The sequence below is a fragment of the Sturnira hondurensis genome, unplaced genomic scaffold (assembly GCF_014824575.4).
Source record: "Sturnira hondurensis isolate 20B ecotype Veracruz unplaced genomic scaffold, ASM1482457v3 Scaffold0018805, whole genome shotgun sequence".
In the NCBI taxonomy this organism is placed as follows: Eukaryota; Metazoa; Chordata; class Mammalia; order Chiroptera; family Phyllostomidae; genus Sturnira; species Sturnira hondurensis.
In genome coordinates this window covers 51,671-79,364 of record NW_028091436.1, presented here as the reverse complement: position 1 = coordinate 79,364, position 27,694 = coordinate 51,671, and the positions used below count along the sequence as shown (strand labels likewise).

Below are 27,694 nucleotides of genomic sequence, written 5' to 3'. Positions count from 1 at the left end.
TTCACACAAACTATTTAATTGTCCCTTTTCCGCCCGTTCGGTCCAGGAACCGCGAAAGGAGAGCTAAGGAATATAACTCTGGGAGGGGTACATTGGAAGGGAGGATGGCGGAAGCCATTATTTGCCCCCTTCACGGTTTTACCTAAGGCTGCCCGTGGTAAGCGCAAGGGCGGCCCCTCCACTGTGGAAATGGTGCTACTCTCTTTCCCTCGACACCTCTTTCCAAATCGAAAAGGCGGATTTCAATTCTAAGCCACGAGTGTCGCCAAGACCCCGCCTCGGTTTTTGGCTCCGCGGACAGCCACAGGCGGCCGAGCGATCATTTAAATGAAGCGCTGCCGTCTCATTGGCCCGGCGCTGCTGCTCACGGATTGGCCCTTCCGGGCTCTCTGATTGGCTCAGTGAAGGCGTGGGGCGGTGCCGCGCGTGCCCATTGGTGGAGGAGGGAAGTTTAAGTTGCAGCAGGGGCCACACCTGAGTCCCCCTTGTTGTGGCGAGTTTGTGGGGATCCTTTCGTCTTTTCTGGGGTGCGGACGACTGGGAGAGGAGAGGTGACTTCGCTGAGGAGCGGCCTGTGGCTGTCGGGCTGCCATGGCGACGCGGCGAGGCTGCCAGGACCGGAGTCCCTGGGAGCGGAAGTCACCGGCGGGACTCGGGGGGTCCCCGCCGGTCCTGACCCTCAGCCACTTCTGTCCCAAGCCTTTTCTGTGCTTCGGGAACGTGCGCCTGGGCGCCTCGAAGACGCTGCCGCTGGCTCTGCTCAACCCCAACGCCGAGGCGGCCGCCGTGACGCTGCCGCGCTGTCCCGCCGCGGCCGCCCAGGGCTTCGAGGTCCGGCCGCGCGCCTGGGAGCTGCAGGTGGGTGTGCGCGGGCCGGACGCGATTACTTCTCCCTGTCACCCCTCCACCCTGCCGCGGGTGGGAACGGGGGAGAGGCGGGCCGGAGGGGAAACTACAGAGGATGAAGGCAGGTCCTTTTGTCCACTCCGGGGACGTCCAGGTCCCCAGTCTATACTTGGGTAGGGAAGGGTGGACAGGGGGCACCCGCTAGCGCGCGTGCGCAGAGCGTCCTTCGGCGCATCTCAGAAGCCTATTCCAAAAGGGTCTTCGTAGACGTGGGACTTCTGTGGTTCTAAAAAAATAGACCGCACTTTTTGTGCACACCCTTTATCTGTCTGTCTATGTGTTGTTAATGATGCTCTGGGGCGTACGTTGGTTGTATCATCTTTTTGTCGCCTCCTATCGATGACCTTAAATGCATCTTAGTGGCCATGGTGTCGGGGAAACAGCCCACCGAGACTCTGGGGCTCTGGCCCTGCTTGTTCTGGTGAGACAGGGAGCTTTGTTTGGGCGGAATGTCCGTACGGGAGACACAGAAGCACTGCTTTCGGGTTATTGTCCACAAGCGCGTGTGGTGTTGCTTTCGTGTGGTTTTCGCAGTGAATGGGTCCGGTTTAATTTTATCCCTGTTGTTTCCAAGAATCCCCCGTGGCTCCTCTGTGGGGCGTTGGCCAGCGTTTTTGTCTTTGTCACCAGAAGCAGAGCAGGTCACTGCTTCTCTTGGCCACCGGTCGTTCCATTTGGAAGACCCTGTGGAAGTGTGAAAATAAAGCTGAACGTCACCAGTAGGAGGCCTGGCCATCACAGGGGCTCTGAGCCCAGGTCACCGACCTGAGCTTCCACAGTGGTCCCCTCCTCTCGATTTCTCTCCAGTGCACAGTGATTCCTTCTGTTATGTGGAATGTAAAAATATTTTTTTAAATTTTATTTATTTATCTTTAGAGGGGAAGGGCAGGAGAGAGGGAGACAAATATCAATGTGTGGTTGCCTCTCGTGCATTCCCTGCTGGGAACTGGCCTGCAACCCAGGCATGTGCCCTGACTGGGAATCGAACCGCGATTCTTGGTTCGCAGGCCCACGCTGAATCCACCGAGCTACAACAGCCAGGGCCAAAAAAAGATTTTTGGTGTTTGTTTAGAATTCACTGTTTTGTAGAGAAAGTGTGGCGGACTCCAGCCAGCAGAGTCCGCCTGTTGTGGTTGACAGTTAGAATGAATGCACAGGCAATAACAATCCTGTGGAGAAAAAGGGAACAGGCACAGCTACTCTCTTAAGGGGAGAGCGCCTCCACCCTTGCCTAGACAGGCTTTTCTTACTTTCCTCCGGTCTTACATCAGAGAAAGATTTATCATCTATTACATAGAATATTATTGCCTACATTTTAGGTTCAACAAGGAAATGAAAATAACATGCAGAGGGGAATGGTAATGAACCGATTAGCTCTGTCCTTGGGAAAACTCATACAGGCTTTGGAAATTGCCTTGAAGACAGACGATACACATTTGTTGTTTTAGACCAGGGTGATGGAGTTTTAGCAAGAGCAAGCCATAACAGTCTGTATGCATTTCCTAGGCCTGATTCCAAGGGAAAACTTGGTTTGCAAGCCTGGCTCCTGCCCACCACTTCACTTCTGTAGGTTTTCCATACGGAACTGAGTCACATTCGCCAGACCCAAACAAACCGGTCCCTTACAAGACAGCATTCACTGTTCTTACTTTCTAAAACCAGCTGTTTCTGATGTTTGGTAGTTTCCCCTTTAAATCAACATTTGTCTTTCCCCCCACCCCTTGGAAAAGCACAGATGCAGAGTTTGTTCTGTCCGGTAAGGGTTCCGGGCTGTGGGGTGGAGCTGTTAGAGTCTGAACTCTGGAGAAGGACTGCCTGGGTTCGCTCACTCACAGTTTGGCTTAAATACAGAAAGCTTTTTCTGGCCCTTGGTAATGGTGTCCCTACGGTCTGGCAAATGTGACAGTCGCAGTGCCGGGTCCTAGGCATGAAGGACCCCAGAGTCTGGGCCTGGCACGTAAGTACTTAACGGATACCCGTGCTCATGATGATGTGGTTACAGAAGTCTGTGGGCAGAAGGAATTAGATGATTCCTTTTATGGCTTTTTGACGAAAGTCTTCATAATGAAAATTCTTTCCTATTTGAACTAGAAGTACTATACATATTTTCAAAAACTAGAAATATGTGATTAAAATTTGGAAAAACACTGATAACAAAAATGATTTGGAGACTGTTCTGTTGCTTTACTTACAAGGAAGATTTTATTACAATTTTATTTTCTTGTGAACCTTGTTTTTACTAGTAGCCTTTTTCCTGATAATAAAGTGAGATAGGTTTGGGAAGTTATTTGACTTAAATGTGACTATGGTATAGAGCGTTGATGACTAACAATCATTACTCCTATATTGTAGTCTAAGTTGTATATAATATGTTTAGTTATTATGCACCATCTACTGTTATAAGTAATTTTAATTCTTTCTTTTGATTACAGCCTAAGGAAAAAATTGTTATTTCTGTTAACTGGACACCAATAAAAGAAGGCCGAGTAAGGGAGATTCTGACATTTCATGTAAATGGCATTGTGAAACATGAGGTTATATTATTAGGGAATGCAGAAGAGCCAAAAAAGAAAAAGGTAACAAGTTTTCACTGTTCTGTGATATACTCTAAGAAAATAATATGTAAAAATTATTTTGCTAACACTCTTGAAGTGAGCAACATACATAAAATTTCTTACTAAAGGCGATGTTCAATAGCCATCAACTTAACTTGTATTTTTGCTTATTTGTACAGAGGAGTCTTTGGGATACCATTAATAAGAAAAAAGTTTCAGCCCCTTCAAGTCGTAAGAAGAGGATTTCAAATATTCAGAATGTTAATAAAACGTTCAGTGTTTCCCAGAAAGTGGAGAGAGTTAGGAGCCCGCTGCAGGCTTGCGAAAACCTGGGCGGGAAAGAAGGCTGTTCCGCGACAGAAAACCGTTCTTTGGTCCTTGAAGAGGATAAAATACCCATCTCGCCCATCAGTCCCACTTTCAAAGGATGCGGTGGGGAGCCTTGCTTGCCCCTCTGTGTCCGTCGGTCCACTACCTACACATGTCTTCATGCACCTGAAAATGGGGAGCTATGGAAATTAGAAGATGCCAACATTTCCAAAGATTTTAATGAGAAAGTCCTAACCGAAACTTCCTTTGACTCCATAAATAATAACGGCCAAGTGGAAGAGGATAGTAAACTTACTGTCACCCCAAACTGTCCTTCGACTTTGAACGTCACACAAAGCCATGGAAGTTTCCTAAGTCCAGATTCCTTTGTAAAGAACAGCCATGCAGCTGATCATGAACTAAAATTAGTGCCATGTATTTCGTTGGATACTTTTCTGAAAGACGATTCAAGGCCCGTGCATTTGGAGTCAAAACCTGTACGTGAAGCTTACCAGACAATTCTAAGCCCAGATTCTTTCCTAAAGGACAATTACGGACTAAGTCGGGAGGTAGAATCAGAATCGGTGATTCTGTCCCCGAGTCCACGTGTAGAAGATAGTGTAACACATAGATCTCTCTCTCAACCAACATGTAAATTATCACCATTAGTAAACGGAGATTCTCGGGCCTCAGGATCTCCTCCCGTGCAGGGAAAAAATGAAGTTTTATTGTGTCTTCCTGAATGCCAGGGTTCAAACTCTCCAGAGACTATTTTTGAAGAACCCAAGTCTTCAGAAAGGAAACCAAATTGGGACAGTTCTCCAAAACACAATCAGCCTCGATTCCCTGCGGTTCAGGCTATTTCTGGGCAGAGCCACAAGGCACAGCCTAAGAGACGCCCGGTCCTTTCGGCGACGGTGACTAAATTGAAGGCCACTGGTAACCGAGAAAACAACACCGAGACTAGCCGACCGAAGGCGAGGAGGTGTCTGCACAATGTAGAAGGTGAAAACGTGACCGATAGTGCAGAAGAGAAGGATGCTCTTCGTTCTCACCTCCCAGTTATAGAGTCAGTAGGAAGTAGCTCGGTGAGCTGCAAAACAGTGATAGATCCTTCCTCAAAGGCAGCTTCGGCTGCTCGTAAAAGGAAGAGCGAGGGAAACGAGGAGGGGGCACGTGTGCTGGTCGGGGTCGCAGAACACACCGAAGCACGAGCGACAGAAAGGATCCGCTTTTCTCCCTGGGCGTCCACGACGTCAGCTGCTAAAAAGACGAGAAAGGTGATCACACCCGTCTCCGAACATGTCAGCAGCAGAGAGAAACTACACCCGAAGAAGAGAGCTGGTGAGTCGTCTGCAAAACTTGAATGACAGTGAACTTGCAAAGGGCGTGTTTCCTGTTTCCCGCGGTTTACAGATGTGCTGCTGAGGAGCTTGAATTAGGGCACACTTTTCATTTCCCAGTTTGCTTAGTGGGAAGACCCGTGCAGTGTGGGGCTGGGTTCTGGAATAGTTGTGATCTTGTTCTTATTTTAGTCTTGATGTTTTGTTTGCCATGACTTTGATTTTTAAAAATAATCGCATTCATATACTTACCTTCCTTACTGAGTGTTTGAGACACTCAGAGTTTTGGACCCGGGGAAGTCCCTCACTCGCCTCACCTTGGTCTCCTTAGTCAAGGCCCAGGTTGGAAGGCCCGTAAGTCCCTGATCCCCCTCAAGACCGCCTGAGGCAACGCAGGAGAGGCCTCTGCGTGCCTGTGCTCCCGGAGACCTTATTCTGCCTCTGCCACTGACGAGGAGGAAGGTGGGCCGCGGACCGGGCATGCCTGCAGGGAAGCCTCCTGGCTCTCCCCCCACTCACAGCCTCGCCGGCTGCCTGAAAACCAGCCAGGACTAATCCCATCCTGCCCTTCCCGCCCAAACTACCTCAGGTGACAGTCGTGGGCCAGGCCACTAGGTATTTAAAAGATAATTTGAAAGACTCCCAGGACTCCTAGGAAGTATCACACACGGATACTTGTATCTCGTTTCTCTTTGAACGGATCCTAGTTTGCACCTCGGTCTATGCATCTCCAGCTGCGTAAACCCACACCCTCTGGATGCAACTGGCGTTGCTTGGCTGTACTTTCCTGGTTTATTGACTTGATCTCTCTGCTACAGACTCTGTCCACCTTGCCTTCCTTTCTCCTGGGACCTCTAACACCTCTTTGCCCCCTTTCTTACGAAGACTGTCGGTTGTGCTGTTGAAATGACGCTCTAACCTGTCTCCTGTTCAACCTAAGTTCTCACCACGGCTAACTCAGCCGCTGCAGAGCGTCCTTTCAGCCCTGCGCCTCTAGTCTCCGCCCCCTTCACTCACTGTCCTTCCGGTTTCCCGAGGTGCTGGGCATCTGGAACTTCCGCTGTAGGCGTGATGGGCCCACCGAGTCACCGTGTCGTGCCCACTGCTGAGTGTTTTTGCTGAATGGATGTCTTTGTGGGAACCCCAGTTTGAACCTTAAAACAGTTCATTCGGGGAATTTATTTCATTTTGTAATGCTGTTATTCTGCTTTATAATTTGTTTCAGATTCCTTAGCACACAAAACTCCTAATTCTAAAACAAACAGAAGGACAAAACGCGTCGTTCCAGTGGCACAGTCTAACCTGACCTTCATAAAACCATTGAAAACAGGCAAGTGTCCATGGTCTTTACTGTCTTTAAAAATCCGACATTGAAGGAAGCAGTAATTGTGTTTCAGGCGGAAATGAATCGGAACTTTTGTCGAACAAAAGCCCTGAAGAACTGTTAAAAGTCTGTATTCACGGAACAGTCAGGATGCATTCTCAGACTTGCATGAAACTCACTGGGACTTGGGATTTTTAAATAACCAGGAGGTGCTGCCTTGCTTTCCCTTTTTTTCTTTTTGTTTGTTTTGTTAAAAAAAATCAGTTTGGCTTTTCATGGTGTTTTTTCCCATGACCACTTATCCCCCTTATCCCTCTTCCACCCCCCGCCCCCCCGGCCATCACCAACGGTTCCCGCATCCGTGAGTCCTTTCTCTCATTTGCTGGAGTGTTGTTTGCTGGACCCCTTTTTACTTTGGTTACATTTCATGCCCCAAAATGCTTCCTACTCTTTCCAGCAAGTCCTGGGAAAGGGGGTATTCCCGAGAGCCTCTGCTGGTAAAAGTGGGTTTTTTTGCTGTATGTTATATAACAGTTTAAAGGGAGGTTTCTCACGCAGTGACCTGCCTGTGCCCTTAGACATTCCTCGACACCCAATGCCGTTTGCGGCGAGGAACATGTTTTATGACGAGCGCTGGAAGGAGAAGCAGCAGCAGGGTTTCTCGTGGTGGCTGAACTTCGTGCTGACCCCCGACGACCTCACCGTGAAGACCAGCGTCTCCGAAGGTAGCCCTCACAGCCGTGTTTCCGTGGAAGAATGCCCTTGTGTGGGCAGACGGGGCTTAACACCAAGCTTTCCTTTTTAATTCCACGTACTTTATTATAGTCAGTGGCATGGCTCACCAATTTATTGACATACATGCTACAAATTGTGTTGGTGAGAATGTTTAGGGAGTGCTGGACGGAACATACCGGACTTTATATTTTTTCCTACTTTCCTCTCTCACGCATCAGCCAGAGCATTTCCAGGTGAACGATTCCAGTGCTGATTCGGTCCAAGTTATAGTGACGCATGGCTGCGGAGGACACTGGTTCAGAGTTGTGTGTGCTGGTCAGGCGTCACGAAGGGATTTGTGTAGTGGCCTCCCCACTCGGGCACGGGTAGTGTGCCCTCTTCTTCCTCGTGTCTGCGTCTGCCGGGCACCTTAGTCCAGACGCTGGCAGGAGCGCCCCGGCCTCTGCTGCTGTGGCGCGGTGTCCGCATGTCTCAGTGCTCGTCTTGGGAGGCCTCGTGTGGGAGCGATGGAGACACCCAGTCCGCAGGAAGTTGAAGGGTTTCTCCCGAGAGGGAACGAAGCTAAGCCTTGCTGCCCTCCCGTAGGAATGACGGGGTCAGTGCGGCAACTCAAGGGAAGGACAAACCCCGCAAATCCATCAGGACAGCTCCTGGGCTCAGAGGTCACTGTTCCTTCTTTGCCCCGTGAACGCAGCCTGTCATTTTACTCCTCTTCTTGAGAGAAAATGTGCTTGAAAGAAATTCCAACTGCGTTTTACTACTTAATTGATTTAACAAATCACATTCCTTCAGAGCTTCCCTTTGGGGTTTTTAAAGAGGGTGTGGGCGGAGAAGCCGGTCAGGAGGCCCTTTCACTGGTCTGGGTTCGAGATGATAATGTGTGGGCGGGGCAGTGGTGGCCCAGGCTGTGAGAAGTGACTGTACAGGGACACCCTCTCCAGGGAGAAGCCACAGGCTGTGGCCGTAGACTGGCCTCAGGCGCCGAGCCAGTTCTGAGATGGAGGAGCGGAGGGCAAGCGCGGCAGGGGCAGGGGGAGGTTCCGTCTCGGCCGTCACACATGGCATTCATCGTGCAAGCACCGCTCACCAGAGCCGCCTGTTTCTTCTCACCCAGTAAATGCTGCTGCTCTGCTCCTGGGGGTGGAGAGCCAACATAAGCTGAGCGTCCCCCGAGCTCCCACGAAAGACGAAATGTCGCTCAGAGCTTACACGGCCCGGTGCCGGCTGAACAGATTACGTCGGGCTGCATGCCGCTTATTTACTTCTGAAAAAATGGTGCGAGCTATCCAAAAGCTGGAGGTCGAAATAGAAGCCAGGCGGCTGGTTGTCCGCAAAGACAGACACCTCTGGAAAGACGTGGGTAAGATTATACACAAGCCTAGATTATTGCTTTACAAACACAGATTTTGCATTTTAGAGTTCAAGGCCCAATCAGGGGCGTACAGTGTCCCATATTTAAATCATCTGTTTGAGTGAAGTGTAGTTTACTTAGATGAACTTATTTCACGTAAGTGATTGGCCTTTGTCCCCCCGATTTCTCCCCATGAATTTGTGCTTGCTGTGGCCGACGCCTCCTGCTTTCCCCGCGGTGCAGGAGAACGGCAGAAGGTTCTGCGCTGGCTGCTGTCCTACAACCCTCTGTGGCTGCGGATCGGCCTAGAGGTACGTGCGCCTTTCGGCCGTTAGCAAAGGGCTTCGTGTTCGATGAATGTGGTTTCACGTATGGAGTCACTCGGTCAGCCCAGCTGACCTTTCGGTTTCCAATGAACGTCCTCTAGTGACGCTCATTACGTCAGCGGACCATGCCAATGCATCATTGCCATTTAATGTTGTAGTGATTTCTTGTTAGTTCCTAAGTATACGTGTATAGATCGGTACGAGACATAAGGTCCATATAGGACGTTATACTGTCCTATAGTATAACGATACTTGCGGGCCTTCACACGTGCCAAAGGCGGCCTTTTACGGGACACTTCCTACCTGGGACCTTGGTAAAACCCACTGAGGTGTGTGCCTGTGTGCCCACGTCACGGGTGGGACAGAAGCTCAGCGGAATAGTGACTGCTGGAGGCCGGTGACGGGTCAGGCTGCGGGGTTCACCGGGCCATCACCACCGTAGCTGCTGCTTGTAAAAGCTCCATCAGAACTTGAGGCTTCCCATGCTTCGAGGCTCGGCAAAGCCTGGAGTGTTAAAACTAACTGGGTCAGGAGGACACAGTGCTTGACTGTTAGAGAAGAAAAGCTTTCCTAAAAAGTCCGCGGTCTTTTACCGGTGCGCTCTCGTATTTGTTAATAATCCGGCTTTCATTTATCAAGAAATTGAGGCCGAGAGAGCACACCCTAAGCCCACTGATACCACATAAGCTGACAGTGTCCTTGCTACGATTTCTTCAGTCTCACTGCGATTGAGTTGAAGTTCAGCTCAGTCTCTTATTTCTCAGTGAGACGTCAGTGAGAGCCTTCACGTGTAACACTGCTCTGGAACCCCAGCCCCCAGGGACCTCCCCACTCAGGAGGGGACTCTTGGTGGCAGGGGAAGAAAGTGGGGTGGTCGGAAAGGCTCGCGATGCCTCGTGGCAGTTGTGTTTCCGCTGTGTGTCTCCTCAGCCACACCCCGCTGCCCAAACCTCCCCAGCTGGCCGGACACGGGGGAGGCGGGATGTCTTTCCCCTTCGAGAGGCACCCCAGTCTGGGGCCCTCTGTGAGGACGTGTGGCCTGTGCAGGGAAGGGGGCGGGCTGAGTGACTGAACAAAATGTATGGAACCAGCACCCCTGGGGGTTCTGTTCGTGGGCGTGGCCTCGGAGGCATTTTAGAAAGTACCCAGGCCACACTGTGTGTGTTGGCGGGTGTTCATCCTTTCCCACGCTTCCTCTTTCGTCAGCGTAAGGTTATAGGAAAGCATTTGATTTTGTTCTCCAAGTGCTTTAAAAGTCATAATGACACAGCGGTGTGAAACTAATTTCTCATGTAACTCATTCATTATAAACAGGTCTGTCCTTCTCAGATTATTACCTTAAGTGATTTACAGATGGTTTTAAACTTATCTGTATGAAAATTGACCGTTTTAGGTTTCTATTTCACCTTCAGTATACACTTAGTGGGACAGTTACAATTTAATTTGCACAACATGTGTGCATCTGAGAGTTCTTTAACTTAAAGGGAAAAGAATTAAAATACAAATATTGCCAGTCAGCAGATTTTAAAGGATTTATCTTAGTCCCCAGCTGTTGACTTCCCCACTGCGAGGTGAACACACCGGACACACCACAGGTTGCACAAAACGTGTACATCCCGTGTGAAGAGGGCACCGGCAAACATCCGGTCTCCACCCTGCGGTTTGCAGGGCGGGACGTTGCCAGGCCTCAGAAGGCCGGCGTCTGCCTTTCCGTTGCGTCCCTTTGCTTCCCAGAGATAAGCCGCTCCTGACTTTAGCTCTAATCCCCTTCCAGACGGTTTTTGGAGAACTCATAGCTCTGGAAGACAACAGCGACGTCGTGGGGATGGCCGTGTTTATTCTGAGCCGCCTGCTGTGGAATCCTGACCTAGCCGCCGAGTACAGACACCCCTCCGTCCCTCACCTGTACCGAGATGGTGAGCGGCTCTGTCCCACCCTGAGCGTGGAAATGGCTTCCTCTCAGTCTTCCCGTCTCTGTGTGCATCGACCTGCCAGAGACAGCAACGTAAAGAGGGTCCTCTGTCCCCACCCTGCCCTTCCTGCTCCCCCGGTGGCCCCATCACTTCCTCCACCCCTACAGTTAGTTTTGCCTGTTTCTTCCCACCTTCATCCTGCGTGGGCTGTAGCCCTGCGGGGATTGTGTTTGCTTTGCTTCAATGCTGCATGTAGCCCCTGGAAAGGTCCTGCCCGTCGCAGGCGCTCACGAAGGACTGGGTGAGGGAGATGAGCAAAGGCCCCGATGCCTTTGTGCCCGCGCTCCTCCCGCCTGGACTGGGCACACGACCAGAACCTGCCTCGCGGTGCCACTGTGCTGCATGGTCCGGTCTCGGAAAGCACTGGGAGGGCACGTGGTGTGTCGTGTCGGCTGCTGTGACTTTCTTTGCTAGCATGTTTCTGTTAGACTTAGGTGAACCCGGGCTGTCGCATGAACTGGCTGTGCTTTTTTTGTACTTTCTTCAAGGTCACGAAGAGGCTTTGTCTCAGTTTACACTGAAAAAGTTGCTGTTGCTGGTGTGTTTCCTTGATTATGCTAAAGTCTGCAGACTTATTGACCACGACCCCTGTCTGTTCTGTAAGGACGCCGAGTTCAAGGTGCAGTGTTCATTTTATACCTTGTGCTGAGCATTTCACACCCCAGACTTTTGCTCGCTTTCACTGTATATATTTCCTCTGTAGAAGAAGTTAGTTTCTCAAGGCACAGTGCTCGGAGGGGCCGGGAGGCTTACCCTTCGAGCCTGCCCAGGGGCCCGGCGCTCCTCCGGCACAGTGGCCTCTGCTTCACTGTGGGAATGAGCGGGGTGCTTCCGAGGACTCAGTTTGGGGGGAATTTCTGCCCTAATTTCGTATGGTAGCAAATCAATGCTGATTGTTAGGTGTGGTAGTAATCGGAGCAAACTTTGATCAGGCGTACACATCCAGAATGACCTAAAAGGTCCTGTTTTGTGAACACACGGTACTGTCGGGACGTAATAGGCGCGACTTGTTTCTCCGTAGACCAGTAAAGACCTTCTCCTGGCGTTTTCCCGGGACTTTCTGAGCGGCGAAGGCGACCTCTCCCGCCACCTCAGCTTATTGGGGCTCCCTGTCAGCCACGCTCAGACGCCGTTGGATGAGTTTGATTTTGCCGTTACTAATCTCGCCGTGGATCTGCAGTGCGGGGTGCGTCTGGTGTAAGTATAAAGAAGTAGAATTGTTCTACTTAGGAATACACCAATTTTCTGGAAAACTTTTTTGTCTGTATTTACACAGTCTCTGTTGCTATTTCATGTAATGCAGTGCGTTCAGGCTTGAAAAGCTGGAGCGCGTCCTGCAGCACTGTTGGAAAATGGTGTCAGTTTGGGGCCCCGACACCCCGTGTCCTGGGCGCAGTGTTGCCCCTGTCTGCATGGGCCTAGGGTGTGTTCCCGTGCGCGCGTGTGTGTGTCCCGTTGTGCTTTCCCACCCCTGCTCGTGGGCCGCAGTCCCCAGGCCCACTGTGAGCCCCGGCTGTGTCTGCTGGCGGCATGGCGGCACAGCTGGTGTGGCTTCAGGGTCTCTCTGACCTGGGGCTCTGAGCCGGGGGGTGTGTGTGGGCGGTAACTGTATTACGTGAAGCGTGTCTCCGTGCACGTTTGTGCCCGACGACCTCATGCGGAAATCCCTTCCCCGTCTGCCAGGCGAGCTGTGGAGCTGCTCACGCAGCACTGGGACCTCTCAAAGAGACTCCGCGTTCCTGCCATCAGCCGCCTGCAGAAGATGCACAACGTGGACCTCGCCCTGCAGGCCCTCCGGGCCCGAGGCGTTCGGCTGCAGGACGAGCACGGTGCGCCCGGGCAGACCGGTCCCCCCGCGGAGGTGCCCGCCCACGGGCCCCGTGCTGACCGCCGCCTTCTCCTTGCAGGGAATGCAATCCTGCCCAAGGACATCGTGGACAGGCACAGAGAGAAAACCCTCGCGCTGCTCTGGAGGATCGTGCTGGCTTTCCAGGTAGTGCGCCTCCGGTGCGTCCGGTGCGTCCGGCACTTCTTGTCCAGGTGCCGAGTGAAGGCCAACAGCAATAACTGTCAATGACTAGGCGTTACTTTGCCCCAGGAACTGGGACACGTTTGCATTTATTTCGGTTCAGACGTCACCGCCCCCACCCCTCCAAGGTGGGTGTTACCACTACCGCACAGGGGAGGAGACTGAAGGGACAGGTTGCATCAGGGGCAGGAAACGGAGACGGATGGGAACCCAGACTCGAGTGGCCCGGGTCCCGGGGCCTGACCGCCGCCCCTCTGGTCACTTCCGTGTGGACTCGTCTGCCTTAAAAAAATAGGCGACTGTAGCTTTGGGGGCTTGACAGCAGCACGTCAGAAGGCATAGGATCTTCTTACAGGACAGAAACGCTTACTCTTTCTGTGTTTCAGGTGGACACTGCTCTGAATTTAGGTCAGTTAAAGGAAGAAATCGACTTTCTAAGACACACGTGGAGTCTGAAGAAGATGGTGTCCGGGCCCTCAAGCCGCCGGGACGCCGCCCGCACTGTGCAGGCCGACCTGAGGCCGCACGGATCCCCGGCACAGCAGAGCGAGAGCGTGGGGCTGCTGATGGCGTGGGTGAACGCCGTCTGCGCCTTCTACGGCACGAAAGTGAGCACCGCCACCCGCCTGTCTGCCAGGGTTCGCAGCGAGCCTTGGTTGTCAGCTGCGAGTCAGCTGGCGTCAGCACGTGGGTGCCACTGTGCATTGCTAAGTAATGGTGTGTTCCCGCGCGAGCAGGCTGTTCCTCCAGTGCGCAAAGGCACTGCCCCAGACCGGTGGCACCCGCTGTGTGAACCGTGGTCATTTCAGGTGTCTAAGAAAGGACAATGCCCTCACTGGGGGTGTGAGCAGGACACCCGTGCACAGAACTGGGCACCAAGGGGTTGAATCTTGTGAAGGTGAAGGTGAATGCAGGTAAACCTGCCAGCAGAACGGGCTGTAGAAAGCCTCACCTCGGGGTGGGGGGGTGAGAGGGACAGAGTCTGAGCTGACACACGTGAGACGGGTGTGTCTGGTAAGGAAATAAAACACGGAGGCCGATGTGGAGTGCATGTGACTGCATGTGGGGAGCAGCTACACCTTCCACCAGCGTTGCTGGGGAAATCGGGAATTAGATGGGTGGCCTTCTGGGTTTCATTTAAGAACCAGAGTCCATCGAGGGCCCTGGGGAGACTGTCCCAGCCTATCTCTGAACCCCCAGGGCTGCTGGCCATCGTCGGCTGGCAGACGGGTGTCCCCACCTCGGCCTCCATCCTGGTGAGGCCCCTCTCCGTGGGCCTGTCTCCGTGTGTCTCCCCGCTTTGTTTGTGAGGAGGCCCTCTGTGTGAACACGTGGCATCCTGGGGTCCTGGGAAGGACAGGAATCTCCGACGAACGCGGTCTGACCTGGTGTGGCAGCGTGATCAGCGTCTGTGTGGGGGGGGCGTTAACAATTCATGGTCGAGAGCTGGGCCGTGACCGTGGCGTTCCACTAGGCGCTGAGAGCAGGCCGCGTGATGCTCTCAGCCATTGGAAGGGAGTACGGAGTACAGAGGCGTCGTGTCTCTGCTACTGTCCTCACAGCTGACCCACCCCCGGCCTTTCCCACCAGGTGGAGAATTTCACAGTGTCTTTCTCAGACGGCCGTGCGCTGTGTTACCTGATCCACCACTACCATCCTGGCTACGTGCCTTTCGACGCCATCTGTCAGCGGACCACTCAGACGGTGGAGTGTGCGCAGACGGGCTCGGTGGTCTTGAACTCGTCGTCTGAGTCCGAGGAGAGCTGCCTGGATGTGTCCCTCCAAGCGTCTGATCCTGGTGGGTCCCTCTCTGTGGGTCAGGATTCAGGCTTCTGTGTCGCCGTGTCTGAGCTTTGCCCAGAGCCGTCTGATCTCTCTCTTCCTCGCGTAACAGAACATGCAGACGTGCACAAAGAACTCCTGGAGAACGAGAAGAAGAACTTCCAGCTGGTCGGGTCTGCCGTCCGAGACCTCGGGGGCGTGCCCGCCATGCTTCACCACGCAGACATGTCCAACACCATCCCGGACGAGAAGGTGCGCGGAGCGGCGTTTCTTCGGTGGCGGCTGACACACCAGGGTCTCAGAGGACGGCAGTCGGCAGTCTCCGGGTCGCTCTCCTGACCCCACGTTTTGTTTCCTGTAGGTGGTCATCACCTTCCTGTCGTTCCTCTGCGCAAGGCTCCTGGATCTCTGCCGAGAAACCAGAGCTGCTCGGCTCATCCAGATGACGTGGAGGAAGTACAAACTGAAGTCAGAGCTGAGGCGCCGTCAGGTACGCCCGAGAAGGGAAAGCAGGCTGCGGACTGCGGTTCTTGGCCTCCCGCTCGGCTGGTTCTTGATGTGGTTTTACATTGTCCTGACGCTGGAAATTTGACAGTCGTGTGGGCTTCAGGTTGGGGGCGGCTATTCCTGCGTAATTACTGAAGCCTCCTTCGTTCGCTCCATCTTGCTGCCCTGTCCTGCTGTGCACTCGTCCGCTGTGGGTAAGTGGACGGACGCATGCGCTGTGCACGTCGGTGACAGAGAGCTGGGGGTACCGGGCTCAGCACTCCGCTCCTTCCACCGGGATCAGGGATTCTCGGAAACAGCAATCGGAGTGTTTTCGGGGGTTTTTCAAAGGATGAAATCTGCTTTCTTTCCCGCAGATTGTCGCCCCCTCCCCCCCGCGCCCCGTTAATCTGGTATTAACTGCGGAGGTCTCTTACCTTTCTCGCTGGTGCGATTTCTCTGCTTGGTTTGTGTCTGTGGCCTGAGTAGCGGAGGTCCCCCTTCATGAAGACCATGGCTTCCCTCCTTCCTCCAGGAGACCCCACTCCTTTGTCACGCAATCACACTGCAACGTGGTCGCATGTGTCCATTTGCGACTCGCAACACGAAGCTGGTGGTCTCCTGTGTATTCTGGGAGGAATACGACAGGCCCGTGAGCACAGAAACGTCACCCCGAGATTGCCGCCGTCCAGGCTTGGCGTTTTGCCTCGTGTCATGGTGGTCATTTATGTGAACTCTCTGTCGAGACGGAACAGTGCCCAATGACAAGGAGGGCTTGGGGCCAGAGCTACCTGAGGGGTGACACAGGGCTTCCCGGGGTCCCCGGGAACATTCCAGCTCTTAGTTCCTCCTGTTAGTGAAGGCGCCGACTCCAAAGCAAATTCTTGTATCTGACCTGCGTTCGGGGAAAAGAAAAATAAGTTGGTGACACGTGGCTCAGCCACTGCGTAGGACCAACTGTGGTGCCGTGCTGTTGCCTGATGGGGGGGCGGGGCCAGGGGCAGTGGCTGCGGGCCTGGGAGGAGCCGCCGGTTCCTGCTGCTGGTGTTGGTAAAGGATGCATCTGCTTTCCACCCGGGGTGTCCCTCCTTCACTGACCGTCGCTCTCTCACTCAGCGAATGACCCGGTGTGTGACCATCACTGCTGGTGTGTGTTTCAATCTGTGTGCTGCCCTTTGCCTTCGTAAGAGGGGCCGTTTGACCCGGTCCGTGGCTGACTGTGTTCCCGGACTGTGGGGGCACCGACAGCTGAGTCTGGTTGAGTGACAGTCGGGTTCTGGGCTGATCCCCGTGCCGAGCCCACCCTGGCCTGGCTGGCCGTCCCCGGCAGGGGACAGGAAGGGCTGTCCGACACACAGTGAGTTCTGGAGGGAGGTTTATTTCCAGGGTCAATTTGATTAATGTTTCACAGGTGATTTTCTTACAGATAGTAATTTAAGGTCTGGAGTGAGTGTTTAACTTTCTTTCTCTCTTTTTTAGGAGAGAGACAAAGCTGCAAGAATAATCCAGTTGGCTGTAACCCGTTTTCTAGCCCAACGACGATTGAAGAAGGAGGCCAGCGCAGCCCGGGTCATTCAAAAGTGCTGGCGAAGGTTCTTACGACAGAGAGAATTACTGGTGCTGAGAAAGGCAGAGCTGGAAAAAATGCAAAACAAATCAGCACTAGTTATTCAGGTAGAGTATGCTGGAATTTTCGAATCAGAAGGTTTTCATGACATTGGAAAGAAGAAAGTGAAACATGATAAAGTTTTAGATTATTGTAGTTTACGTTTCTACATTTTCTCTGGTACTTAGCTCCAGCAAATATCTAGGGAGCATTTCCGTTCTTGCTTCCAGCATCTGTCACCAGTTGGACTCAAACTCCCATAAACATTTTGAAAGAAGCAAATATTCAGTCCTTCCCTCCGACCTGTGAAACTCTGCTGCTTTCAACACGAGGTGCAGGCAGACCGAAGTGCCTGCTCTCCTCCGGAGGCGTGAACAGGCCACCTTGGTCGCGCTTGCTGTCTAGTGGATCTTCAGGCTTCCCCTCGGCAGTGCGTGCTGGCCTGTCGTTGTGCCCCTGGGCCACCAGGCGCCGCTTCCTGTCTTTGCTGCAGACCCTGGAAGCTTTTCTCCCAGGGGATACGTGTGTGTTTCCTCTCTAGCCCACTTAGATGGCGCATTATGGAAATACTTCTTAATGATCAGACTGTAGCAGGCCTGCGTTGTCTTCCTAGTAAAGAAATATTTAACATGTTTCCTTTACATGGTGGACATTACTTGCATCTGTATGTTAGGTTTTGATGTTACTGTAGGTTCTATTTTGATCACATCAGAGAGGCGTGTGCTGTTTGCATTGGCCCCATGTGAGTGCCACGGGTCCCGTGGTGAACTGGGCTTCTGTTGGTGAGAAAACGCCAAACTTCCTTCCCAAGAGGCTGTGCTGTTTTCAAGACACAGTCGTTTACCTCTTCTCGCGTGTCTTCAGAATTCTGCTTTTTAACCACGTATCTACACTTTCCGATGGTGGAAAAAGGAAGCAATTTTAAGCCTCACAAAAACAGTGACAGAGTTCTCCAGTCCCTGCGTCCACGTGGCCGGCCTGTGCTGTGACAGCCCGGGGCCCCGCCCGCAGACGGGCTGCAGTCACTGCGGATCGGTCACAGGGTTCAGAGATAGAGCCCAGGAAGTCGCTGCGAATCAGTTAACAGAGTATTACGATAGCTTCATTTAGACTCTCCTCATGTATTATGTGATCCTAATGTAAACTTCCTTATATTCCTTAAGTCCCTGGAATACAAATGCAATATAAATATTAGGGTTGAGACAAGGATTGCTGAATTGGCGATAGCTATAGCAATGCAGAAACTAAACTCTAGACAAAAGAGGCAAACACGTTTTTCAAAAATATATTGCTTTTTAATATACTGTATTTTTAAGCAGAATGTTTAAAAATTATACATTCAAATGTGTTACGTATACAAGGATATGTCTTTTACTTTGTGGCCTTTCTTATTATTTCTTGCAGAAATATTGGAGGAGGTATTCCACTAGAAAGAAGTTTCTGAAACTGAAAAAGTACTCAATCATCCTGCAGTCTAGGATAAGAACGAAGCTGGCGGTTGCGTCTTATAGACGGTGTGTGTGGGCGGCCGTCGCCATTCAGAGCCAGTGGCGTGCCTGTGTAAGAAGAAGACAGGATCGGCAGAGATACCAAACGCTCAGGTCGTCCTGCCTTGTCATCCAGTCCGTGTTCAGAAGATGGCAGCGCCGCAAGACGCGACTGCGGACAGAAGCCGCGATGACACTGCAGAGGGCCTTCAGACGGTGGAGCGCCAGGAAGCGAGCTAAAGAAGACAAATCTGCCACCGTCATCCAGTCGTGGTACAGAATGCACAGAGAACTACGGAGATACTCGCACACCAGGTCTTGTGTTCTCACCATTCAGACCGAGTTTCGGCGCTTTCGAGCCCAGCAGTTGTATAAAAGGAAAAGGGAGGCCATCCAGACCCTCCAGACCCGCTGGCGCGCACGCCTGGAGGCAAGGGTGGCGCGCGCCCACTATCTGCAGAAACTGGCCGCGGCCGTCCGCCTCCAGGCTGCGTTCAGGGCGGCGCGTGCCCGGCGCCTGCGCAGACACAACGCGGCCGCCTGTGTGCTCCAGGCGTACTGGAGGATGAGACAGGAGAGGCTGCGGTTCCTGGCCCTTCGGAAATCGGTCGTCACGTTGCAGGCACACGTGAGAAAGCATCAGCAGTTGCAGAAGTACAAGAAGATGCGGGAAGCCGCCCTCGTCATTCAGACTCGTTTCCGAGCGCACATTGCAGCCAGGACAGCCCTGGCGTCCTACCAGAGGACGCGTTCCGCCGCCGTTGTCCTGCAGGCTGCATGCAGGGCGAGGCGAGCCAGGAAGGCGTTTCATCACGCCCTCACCTGTGTCATCAGGATTCAGGCATGTTATCGAGCTCACGTCTGCAGAAAACATTTCCTGAGCCTAAAGCACGCCGCAGTGAACTTACAGTCAATTGTCAGGCGGCAACAAGCTCGTAAACGGTATCTGCAGTTAAGGGCGGCAGCGGTGTTTGTCCAGCAGAGGTACCGGTTCCTGCAGACGGCCGCGCGCCGGCGAGAGGAGCTCAGGCAGGTGCTGGAGGCCTGTGTCAGGCTGCAGGCCTGGGCTCGCGGGCACCGGGTGCGGCGGCAGGTGAGGCTGCAGAGGGCGGCGGCCACTTCACTGCAGGCCCACTTCAGGATGAGGACGGCGCGGCGGGGCTACCTGAGGATGCGCCAGGCGGCGCTGGTCATCCAGAGAGGCTTCCGTGCGCACCAAGCCCGGCTCCGGCAGCGGGAGGCACTGCAGGCACAGAGAGCCGCCACCTGCCTGCAGGCTGCTTTCAGAGGCCACTGCGTGCGCCGACTCCTGCGCCGGCAGGCCCTGGCCGCGCTGACGATCCAGAGTGCCCTCCGGGGCCACAGGGAGCGGGCGAACTACCGGCGAGTGCGTCAGTCTGCCGTCCAGATTCAGAGGTGGTACAGGGCCAACTGCGCCGCCCGTGGTCTCCGGACTCGGTTTCTAAAGGTGCGGGCCGCGGTGCTCACCCTCCAGGCCACTTACCGGGGCTGGCGAGTTCGGGAGCAGATCAGCAGGGACCGCCGGGCAGCCGTGGCCGTTCAGGCTGCCTTCAGAAGGGCCCGGGCCCAGCGGCGGTTTCAACAGCTGAAAGCCGCTGCGCTGGCCCTCCAGCGGCGTCGCAGAGCGCAGGCCGCTGGCCGGGCGCAACGCCGGGACTACTTGCGGCTGCGGCAGGCCGCGCTGACCCTGCAGGCGGCCTGGAGGAGCCGAGCAGCGCGGAGGCAGATGCAGAGGCGACACCAGTGTGCCGTGCTCATCCAGTCCTGCTACAGGATGCACGCGCAGCGCAGGAGGTGGGTCACCATGAGGAAGGCCGCCCGTCTCATTCAGGCGTGGTACCGGGCCTGCTGCCAGGTCAGGAGGCAGCGGCTTTCGTATTTGAAGACCAAGGCAGCCGTCCTGGTGTTGCAGTCGGCTCACCGCAGGATGCGGGAGAGACGGAAGATAGCGGAGCAGCGCGCCAAGGCCGCGGCCACCATACAGGCCGCATACAGAGCCTGCAGAGCCAGGAAGCGCCGGGCCGCCTGCAGGGCTGCAGCCGTCGCCATTCAGAGGTGGTACCGCAGCGTCAAAACTGCACACCGCCAACACAAGGAGTATCTGCATTTAAAGAAGGCAGCGACCAGAATCCAAGCCGTTTACAGGGGCATGCGGGTCAGGAGACGCATTGGACGTATGCACATGGCAGCCACGTTCATTAAAGCCACGTTTCAGATGCATCTGTTGAAAAGGCGATTCCGTCAAATGAGAGCAGCAGCCGTCATCATTCAAGTGCGATACAGGGCCTATCGTCGAGGTAAAACTCAGCGTGCACAGTACGTGGCAGTTTTGAAAGCTGTGGGCATCCTCCAGGCAAGTTTTCGGGGAGCGAGAGTTCGGTGGAACCTCAGAAGGATGCAGGCTGCCGCGGTGGTCGTCCAGTCGAGCTACAGAAGGCACAGGGAGCAGGCGCGCTTCAGGAGGGTAAAGGCGGCCACGGAAACGGTGCAGCGCAGGTACCGGGCTCTGAAGGCGGGGAACGAGCAGTTTCAAAGGTACAGGCAGTTAAGGCGCGCCGCGATCCTCCTTCAGGCCGTGTTCCGGGGCATGAGCGCCAGGAGGCGTGTCAAAGCCATGCGTTCGGCTGCGGCGCTCATTCAGAGGAGGGTCAGGGCTCTACGGACGAGGAGGAGGTTCCTCTCTCTCCGGAAAACTGCTGTTTGGGTCCAGAGGAAATACCGTGCCAAAGTTCGCGCCAAGCAGCACTTAGCGTTTCTACACTCACAGAAGGCCGTGATCACGATCCAGTCATCGTTCAGAGGCTGGGCGGTAAGGAAAAGGCTGCGAGAGATGCGCGGGGCTGCCACCGTCATCCAGGCCGCGTTCAGAATGCACAGAGCGCAGGTGAGCTACCAGGCTTTAAGGCAGGCCGCGGTCCTGATGCAGCGGCGTTACCGGGCGCGCCGAGCCGCGGAGCTACAGAGAGAAAGGTTCGTCCGCCAGAGGCGCTCTGCTGCCGTCATTCAGGCCGCCTACAGGGGGTGGAGAGCGAGAGAGCGTTTACGGGAGATGCGCAGAGCTGCCGTCCTAATACAGAGCACATACCGGATGCACAGGCAGCGTGTTTTCTACCACAAGGTTCAGTGGGCCACAAAGCTGATCCAAGAGGAATACAGGGCAAATAAAAGGAAGGCCCTTGAACCGAGTGCGCTGGCAGAAGCAGGAGCCCGTGTTCAGGCGGGTCCCCCGGACTTGGCCGTGGTGGAGCAGGGTCAGGAGCAACATCTGGCTGCCACCGCGGTCCAGCAGCACTTCAGAGGCTTCCGCCTGAGGAAGCGCTATCTCCACCTGAGGGCGGCCGTGGTTTTTGTCCAGAGGAGGTACAGAGCGATCGTGGCGGCGCGCACTCAGGCAGCCCTCCGCCTCCAGGCTTCTCACGGAGGCGCTCGGGAGCAGTGGGGCACCCAGGGCGGGCACCTGGCAGCCCCGCACGTTCAGCCCTCCTGCAGCACGCACGGAGCCCACGCTGCCAGCCCGGCGCGAGGAGGCGCGGCTGCTACGGCGCAGAGTCGCTGCGGGCGGCGTGTCAGAGTGACCGCAGGGAGGAGGCGGCCTTCGGCGGTCCGGACACCCGCTCCAGCTGCTCAGGCTGCATTCAGGGACACGGAGACTCGGCTGGAACTGGAAAATGCCACCGAGGAAGAGGTGGCAGCCACCGCTGACCGACCCACCTCCCACTGCAATCTGGCTGAGACTGGACAGGGAGCTGCCCGGAGCTCAGGGGCGGGGCCTCCCACGTGCTCTGAAGCTCTGGTTGCCGGTTCTCGGGCCGCAGCGGGTCACTCTCAAAGCAGGGCTGCGGTGACGGTTCCCAATGGTTTTCACAGAATGGCCACAGGAACCTTGGACTTGAAGTTGTGGGCTGCCCTGCGAATTCAGTCCCTCCTGCGGATGGCTGCGTGTCGGAGAAGGTTTGTCCAGCAGAGAAGGTTTGTCCAGCAGAGAAGGGCTGCGGTCACTCTGCAGCTGTCCTTCCGGGCGCGGCGGGCGAGGAGGCAGTTCTGGCTGTGGAGGAGGGCCGCGGTGGCCTTGCAGACTTGCCCGCGAGCCTGTCTGTCCGCAAAGCGTCGGAGACGAGCGTATTTCCGGGCCAGGAGCAGTGCTGACATCACTCAAGCCAGAACGAGAGGGTTTCCACAAACACGGAGGTTTCTGAAAATTAGAGAGAGCGCCTTAAAAATGCAGGTATTTAACTTCTTAAATGTAGACCATCTTAACATTTAAAAGTTCATTTTTAATTTGTTATTTGATATTGAGCTTGTGCAGGAGCAAGCATTGGTGGTCTTGAGTCAAACGTTTGTTTTTACTGTTTTTTTCTCCTCTAGAGATCAGACGAGAAAGCCAGCGTCCGGCTGCTTCGCTTCGCAGCGGCTGCGTATCACCACCTGTGCGCGGTCAGGATCCAGAGAGCGTACAGGCGTCACCTGGCCGTGCGGGATGCCAGAGGTCACCTTCATGCGGTCGTCTGCACTCAGGTGAGCTGCTCCTTCGCGGGGAGACTGTGGGGTATGACCGCGTTAGGCATTTCTGATGTGGGGTGAGTGATTTCCAAGCACATCCTGCTGAGGCTGCGCAGCACCCCGCCTTCCGCCACCAGGCCGGGCGGCGATTGGGTGGGCTGGGAAGAGGCGGGGGTTCTGCGTGGGGAGCAGGGCTGTGACGCACTCCGGGAGGAGCGGCGCTCACTCCGCGCGGGCCAGCCAAGCCTGCGGGGCTGCTGCCAACACCTGGGGGGCGGGGTCTTTCTTGTTTTGCATTTACATTCTTATCTGTGTGTTGTGTGCTTTTTTTAATGTGGTTTTTTTTTAGTATATACTTTGCCCATTTTATGTTGGGTATCCTTATTTTTCCTGCTTTATTAGAGTTCTTTATACGTCCTGGATATGAATCCTGTTTGTATGTGTTGGCATATTTACACATAAAACATCGAGTGAAGTCGTGTGTTGCAGAATGATACGTGCAGCGTGTTGTAACTCGCGGAACTCGTGGGAGGGAGGGCTATCCGGGGTTGCATCGGGTGCACCCACCCTCCAGCACAGCCCGGATGGTTCGCGCGAGGGCGGCGGAGAGATGCCCCTAGGAGGGCTGACTGGTGGTCTCTCTGTTCTATTAGAAACGAGCTGCTGTTTCCTGAGGTACGTGTGTGTACATGCATTTCTTGACTTTTTAAAAACTAAAGTACAATCTTTGTGCGTTTCAAACAGAGACGGTTTCGAACCAGACTACAGATGAAGACGTGGATGCAGCTGTGTCAAAGCGTCGAAAACGTAAACCGGGAAGTTGAAGAACCTCAGCGGCACCGGGCTGCGTCGGTGATCCAGAGGGCGGTGCGCTGCTTCCTCCGCCGCAGGAAGCTGGAGAGGTTTAGGAACGGGGTCGTGAGAGTGCAGGTGACCGCGACCGTTGTGAGTTGAGGTCAGGACTTCGGTAGCAGGTCATGTATGTGGAACCTAACATTTGGGGAACAGCCACATACGTGTCGAAAACCTGAGACTGGCCAATAGAGCAAGTCATCAGCACTAAGCTACCGCAAGTTCATGGCTACAGCCCTTTTTAGTTTTTTCAGATTTCCTGGGGGAACTTTATGTTTGAGAGGTGAAAAGCGTATGAGCAGTGAATAGAGGTGAAATATCTCTGGGCAAAGAATGAACTTCACTTTATTTACAGGAATATGGATGTATCTCTTTTTAGAAAAGTGGATTTAGCTATTTCTTAGAAGCCGAAAGGGGGTTTTAGTTTCGAAGTGCCTGCGCATATCATACACAGTTAGCGCACACACTTACTTCGTGGACGCAGATGTGGATAGGAGCCCCGGGCACGTGGGCTGCGGTCTCTGACCCGCAGTGTCTGGTCTCGCAGGCGCTGTGGAGGGGCTACTCCTGGAGGAAGCAGAACGGCGGTGCCCAAATGCAAGCCGTGCGCAGAAGGCTGCAGCGGGTGAACGCGGAGGTCCGGGAAGAAAACACCCTGTCCCGAAGGGCCGCCCTTGCCCTCCACTACCTGCTGACGTACAGGCACCTGTCGGCTGTTCTCGAGGCTCTGAGGCACCTGGGTCAGTCGCGTGTTCCCGCCATACCTGGGGGAGGTGGCAAGTTTAGCAGACTGCACAGAGTGTGCTCGGGACCGCGTTCCCGAGGGCTCCTGTTGTCCCCGTGAGCTTACCGCTCCTGCCCTCCCTTGCAGAGGTTGTCACCAGGCTGTCCCCGCTCTGCTGTGAGAGCGTAGCGCAGAGCGGAGGCGTCTCGAAGGTGCTGGTCCTGATCCGGAGCTGCAACCGCAGCGTCCCCTGCATGGACGTCATCAGCTGCGCCGTGCAGGTCCTGCTCAACCTGGCTAAGGTAGGTTTCTGTTCCTGCCACAGAGCCTTCACACGTCCAGGAGTCTCGCTTGGCAAACCAGGTTTCTGTCTGCTCATCCCTAGAACTCGGGTCCCCAATTAAAGTTCCTTTATATGCAGGAGTCTCGGGCGGGGGGGGAGGGGGACGTCAAATCTGCCTGCGTGATGTTGAAGAAACACTGATATTTGATGGTTTTATTTGTTCTGTCTTTGGAGTACGACTAACAGTGATTATTGAGAACTACCTCTAAGGCACTCACAGCATTATTCCCATTTTAATGAGAGGGAACAGTATTTACATGAGTTAGGTTGCTTCGCTGGGGCTCGAGTGTGTCGCGCTGTGGAGCTGAACTCAGACCCCTGTGGTCTGCTGCTGGACTGGGGCTCTTCTCCACCACACTGAGTCCGCGTGGGGGACCTCCTGTGTGCACGTCCAGCCAAATGTGATGTGAGGAGAAATGGCTGTGGCGTGGTCACCCTGCGATGCTCCACCTGCCAGCATTGAAGTCTGTGGGGTTTGGACTGGTGGCAGGTACCTGTATGGAACTCTGGTGCACGCAGCGGATGCAACGAGGTGACAGGCTTGCTGTCCCCACCCAGCCCCTGAGCCACACTCCACGCGAGAGCCCTACGCCCTGTACTCTCTTAGGGAGGAGGGGAGGTTAGGACCCCAAACTCGGTGCCAACTGCCTGGGCTCAAACCCCAGCCCCGTGGCTTTCTCCCAGCCTCTCTGTGCTCCGCCTGCTGTTCAGTGAGGTGGGTGTGGTGACGTCCCTGCTTCAGGGCTGTTGGGAGGATCACTGAGTCAGGATGTGGCACGTGGGCGTGCCAAACAAGTGTCAGCTGTCCGTCTGGTTTGGCTGTTACTTCCGCCTCCCGGTCATCAGCACTGTTTCTTACCGTGCGCTTTCCAGAAAGTGCAACGACGCCACTCAACACCGAGGCACGAAACGTGTGTCCCAGACTCACCGCTGTGCGGTGCACGCCCCCGGCAGCAGGGCAGGCCACAGACGTGCCTACGGCGACCCGGCGCCAACCCGGCGTCTGCATGCCTAGAGGTGCTCCCTGCGGGCTCGTCTCTGTCTGCTGGCTTCACGGTTTCGCTGTCCGGGGTTTGGACGTGGTGCATTTTGGGTGGACGTTTAAAGTAGGTAGGAAAAAGTTAAGATGCAGATGTGCCCGTGAGATGGATTCAGAATTGGTAGTGACGCCAGAAGGTCCCTTCATTGAGTCGTTTGCACTTGCCACTGACGACCCAAAAACTCGGCTGTAAGAATTTTTGTATTTTTGGCCAGGTTGTTCCTAGGAATACCTGTGATTGTCGTAACTTTCCATCTCGCTGTGTCCCCTTCCAGTACGAGAAGACAGCGCCAGCAGTCTGCGGTGTGGAGGCTTGTGTGGACACGCTGCTGGAGCTCCTGCAGCGGTACCGAGAAAGGCCTGGCGACAAAGTTGCAGACAAGAGCAGAAGCATTTTCAGCAAAACTTGCTGTTTGCTGGCTGTCTTACTGAAGGTAACAAGCCGAGCCTCCGTGAGTCCTACTGCGTTGGTTTGCGTTTTCGCGTGACTGTGGCTGCTGATTGCGGGATGCATTCGGGAGAGCTCGTCGGATGTGGGGGCTGTGGAGCAGAGAGGCACGAGTCGGGATGCGGTGGTCCAGGCGAGAGGCTGTGCCTGGCCAAGGGCCGTGTGCCAGGCCGAGGGCCACATCCCTGGCAGCTCTGAAGAGGTGAAGTCACCAGCTTGGTGACCGAGTATAAGGGTGTTGACTCTCATACTGGCCTTTCTATTCTGTGTTAAGTGCACAGTTTTGGATGTGTGCCTCCCTTATAATCGTCTTACAGATGAGTTCATAGTGCAAACCAGTCTAACTTCGGAACTCTGAGAGCTTGGATTTTGACTGTTAGAAGCTCACAAGTTCACTGCGTAGCGTTTATTTATCAGGGTTGATTTTGGTATCACAGATGGAACGTACAGTTGACTTCTTACTAGTTTCACTTAGTGCGTCTTTTCTTTTTCAGGATGTCCGGAATAGGTCCGATGTTGTTGACTGTGTTTATAGTATCTACAAACTCACGGCTCGTAAACACAGGGTGAACACCGAAAGAATGCCTTGTAAAGAAACTAAGAATGGTTCTCTGAGCATCCCCTGCCCTCCCGAAATGCCTGTGAGAACCAGAGCAGTTCCGAGGTGAGTGGGTGCTGTGCCCTGTGGTTCCGCGTCGCTGTCCGTTCCTGCGTTCAGCGGGCATCAGCCGAGAGACGACCACAAACGAGCGTGGGGGCGGCAGGTGTGTCAGGTTCACCCTGAAGTGTGAAGTGCGAGCAGGACGTTCCAGCTGCCTCGGGAGGAGGGAGGCATTGGAGTCAGAGGCATTAGCAAAGGGGAAGAGTTGCTGGGCCTGAGCTGGACCAGGAGGGGACTGGGCAGCTGGCTGCTGACATGGGGACGTGCATGGGTGGAGGATGTGGTGTGGTGGGGACGCGTCACATGGAGGTGGGGCGGGAGGCTCTGTGCAGACGTTGGGGTGGCGTATCTTCTGGTGATGGCGCGTCCCTAATGGCACGAGCAGGGGCTGGTGGAAATGGGACAGAAGGGAAGGGGCACAGCGACAGGCAAGGTTGTGGAAGCTGCTGAGAATGGTGACGGGCCTGAGAAGACCAAGAAGCACGTTTACAAAGAATGGAGCATAGGGTTTGGCGAGCGGCCAGAGGCGGCAGCCGGGGAGCTAAGTGGCCTGGGGCTGCTTGGTCCCAGGGGCGGGGTCACCTGGCGGGAGGTCGGCCTTCACTAGCGCCTGCGCCTGGGGTCAGGGAAGCGGTGGGCTCAGGAGCAGCCAGGTCTTAGTGGGGACCCAGGGCGAAGACTCTTCCGAGAGAAGAGCTTGAATAGTCAAGAGCTTTATTACTTTTACAGGCTTCAGCCAGCCTGGGTTTTGAGTCGGGACAGCGTGCAAGAAATCAGGGACCCCCTGCAGGCCATTCAGATGGTGATGGACGCGCTGGGCACCCCGTCTTCGTAAATGAGTGGGGGCGGACCTTTCCTGGCGCAGGACAGAGACCCCTGAGAGCGGGTCACGGA

At 54.6% G+C, this 27,694-nt stretch overlaps 1 protein-coding gene across 2 annotated transcripts; it reads left to right on the top strand.

Moving 5' to 3' along the window:
* Positions 1-451: 451 nt before the first annotated feature.
* On the top strand, positions 452-27,694 carry ASPM (assembly factor for spindle microtubules). 2 transcript variants are annotated; one of them, XM_037070590.1, is made up of 25 exons: positions 452-858; positions 3,339-3,482; positions 3,641-5,114; positions 6,339-6,443; positions 7,016-7,162; positions 8,287-8,532; positions 8,767-8,834; positions 10,624-10,765; positions 11,311-11,441; positions 11,844-12,019; positions 12,506-12,651; positions 12,730-12,815; positions 13,238-13,459; positions 14,442-14,649; positions 14,746-14,885; positions 14,995-15,123; positions 16,599-16,793; positions 18,130-22,458; positions 22,599-22,748; positions 23,478-23,663; positions 24,133-24,325; positions 24,457-24,611; positions 25,967-26,125; positions 26,634-26,803; positions 27,530-27,694. In XM_037070590.1, the coding sequence occupies exons 1-25, from the start codon at positions 592-594 to the stop codon at positions 27,633-27,635; spliced, it is 9,474 nt and encodes a 3,157-aa protein (XP_036926485.1). In that variant the 5' UTR covers positions 452-591; the 3' UTR covers positions 27,636-27,694. The 2 variants fall into 2 exon arrangements, with proteins under 2 accessions (XP_036926485.1, XP_036926484.1); XM_037070589.1 differs by having other exon boundaries at positions 25,967-26,143.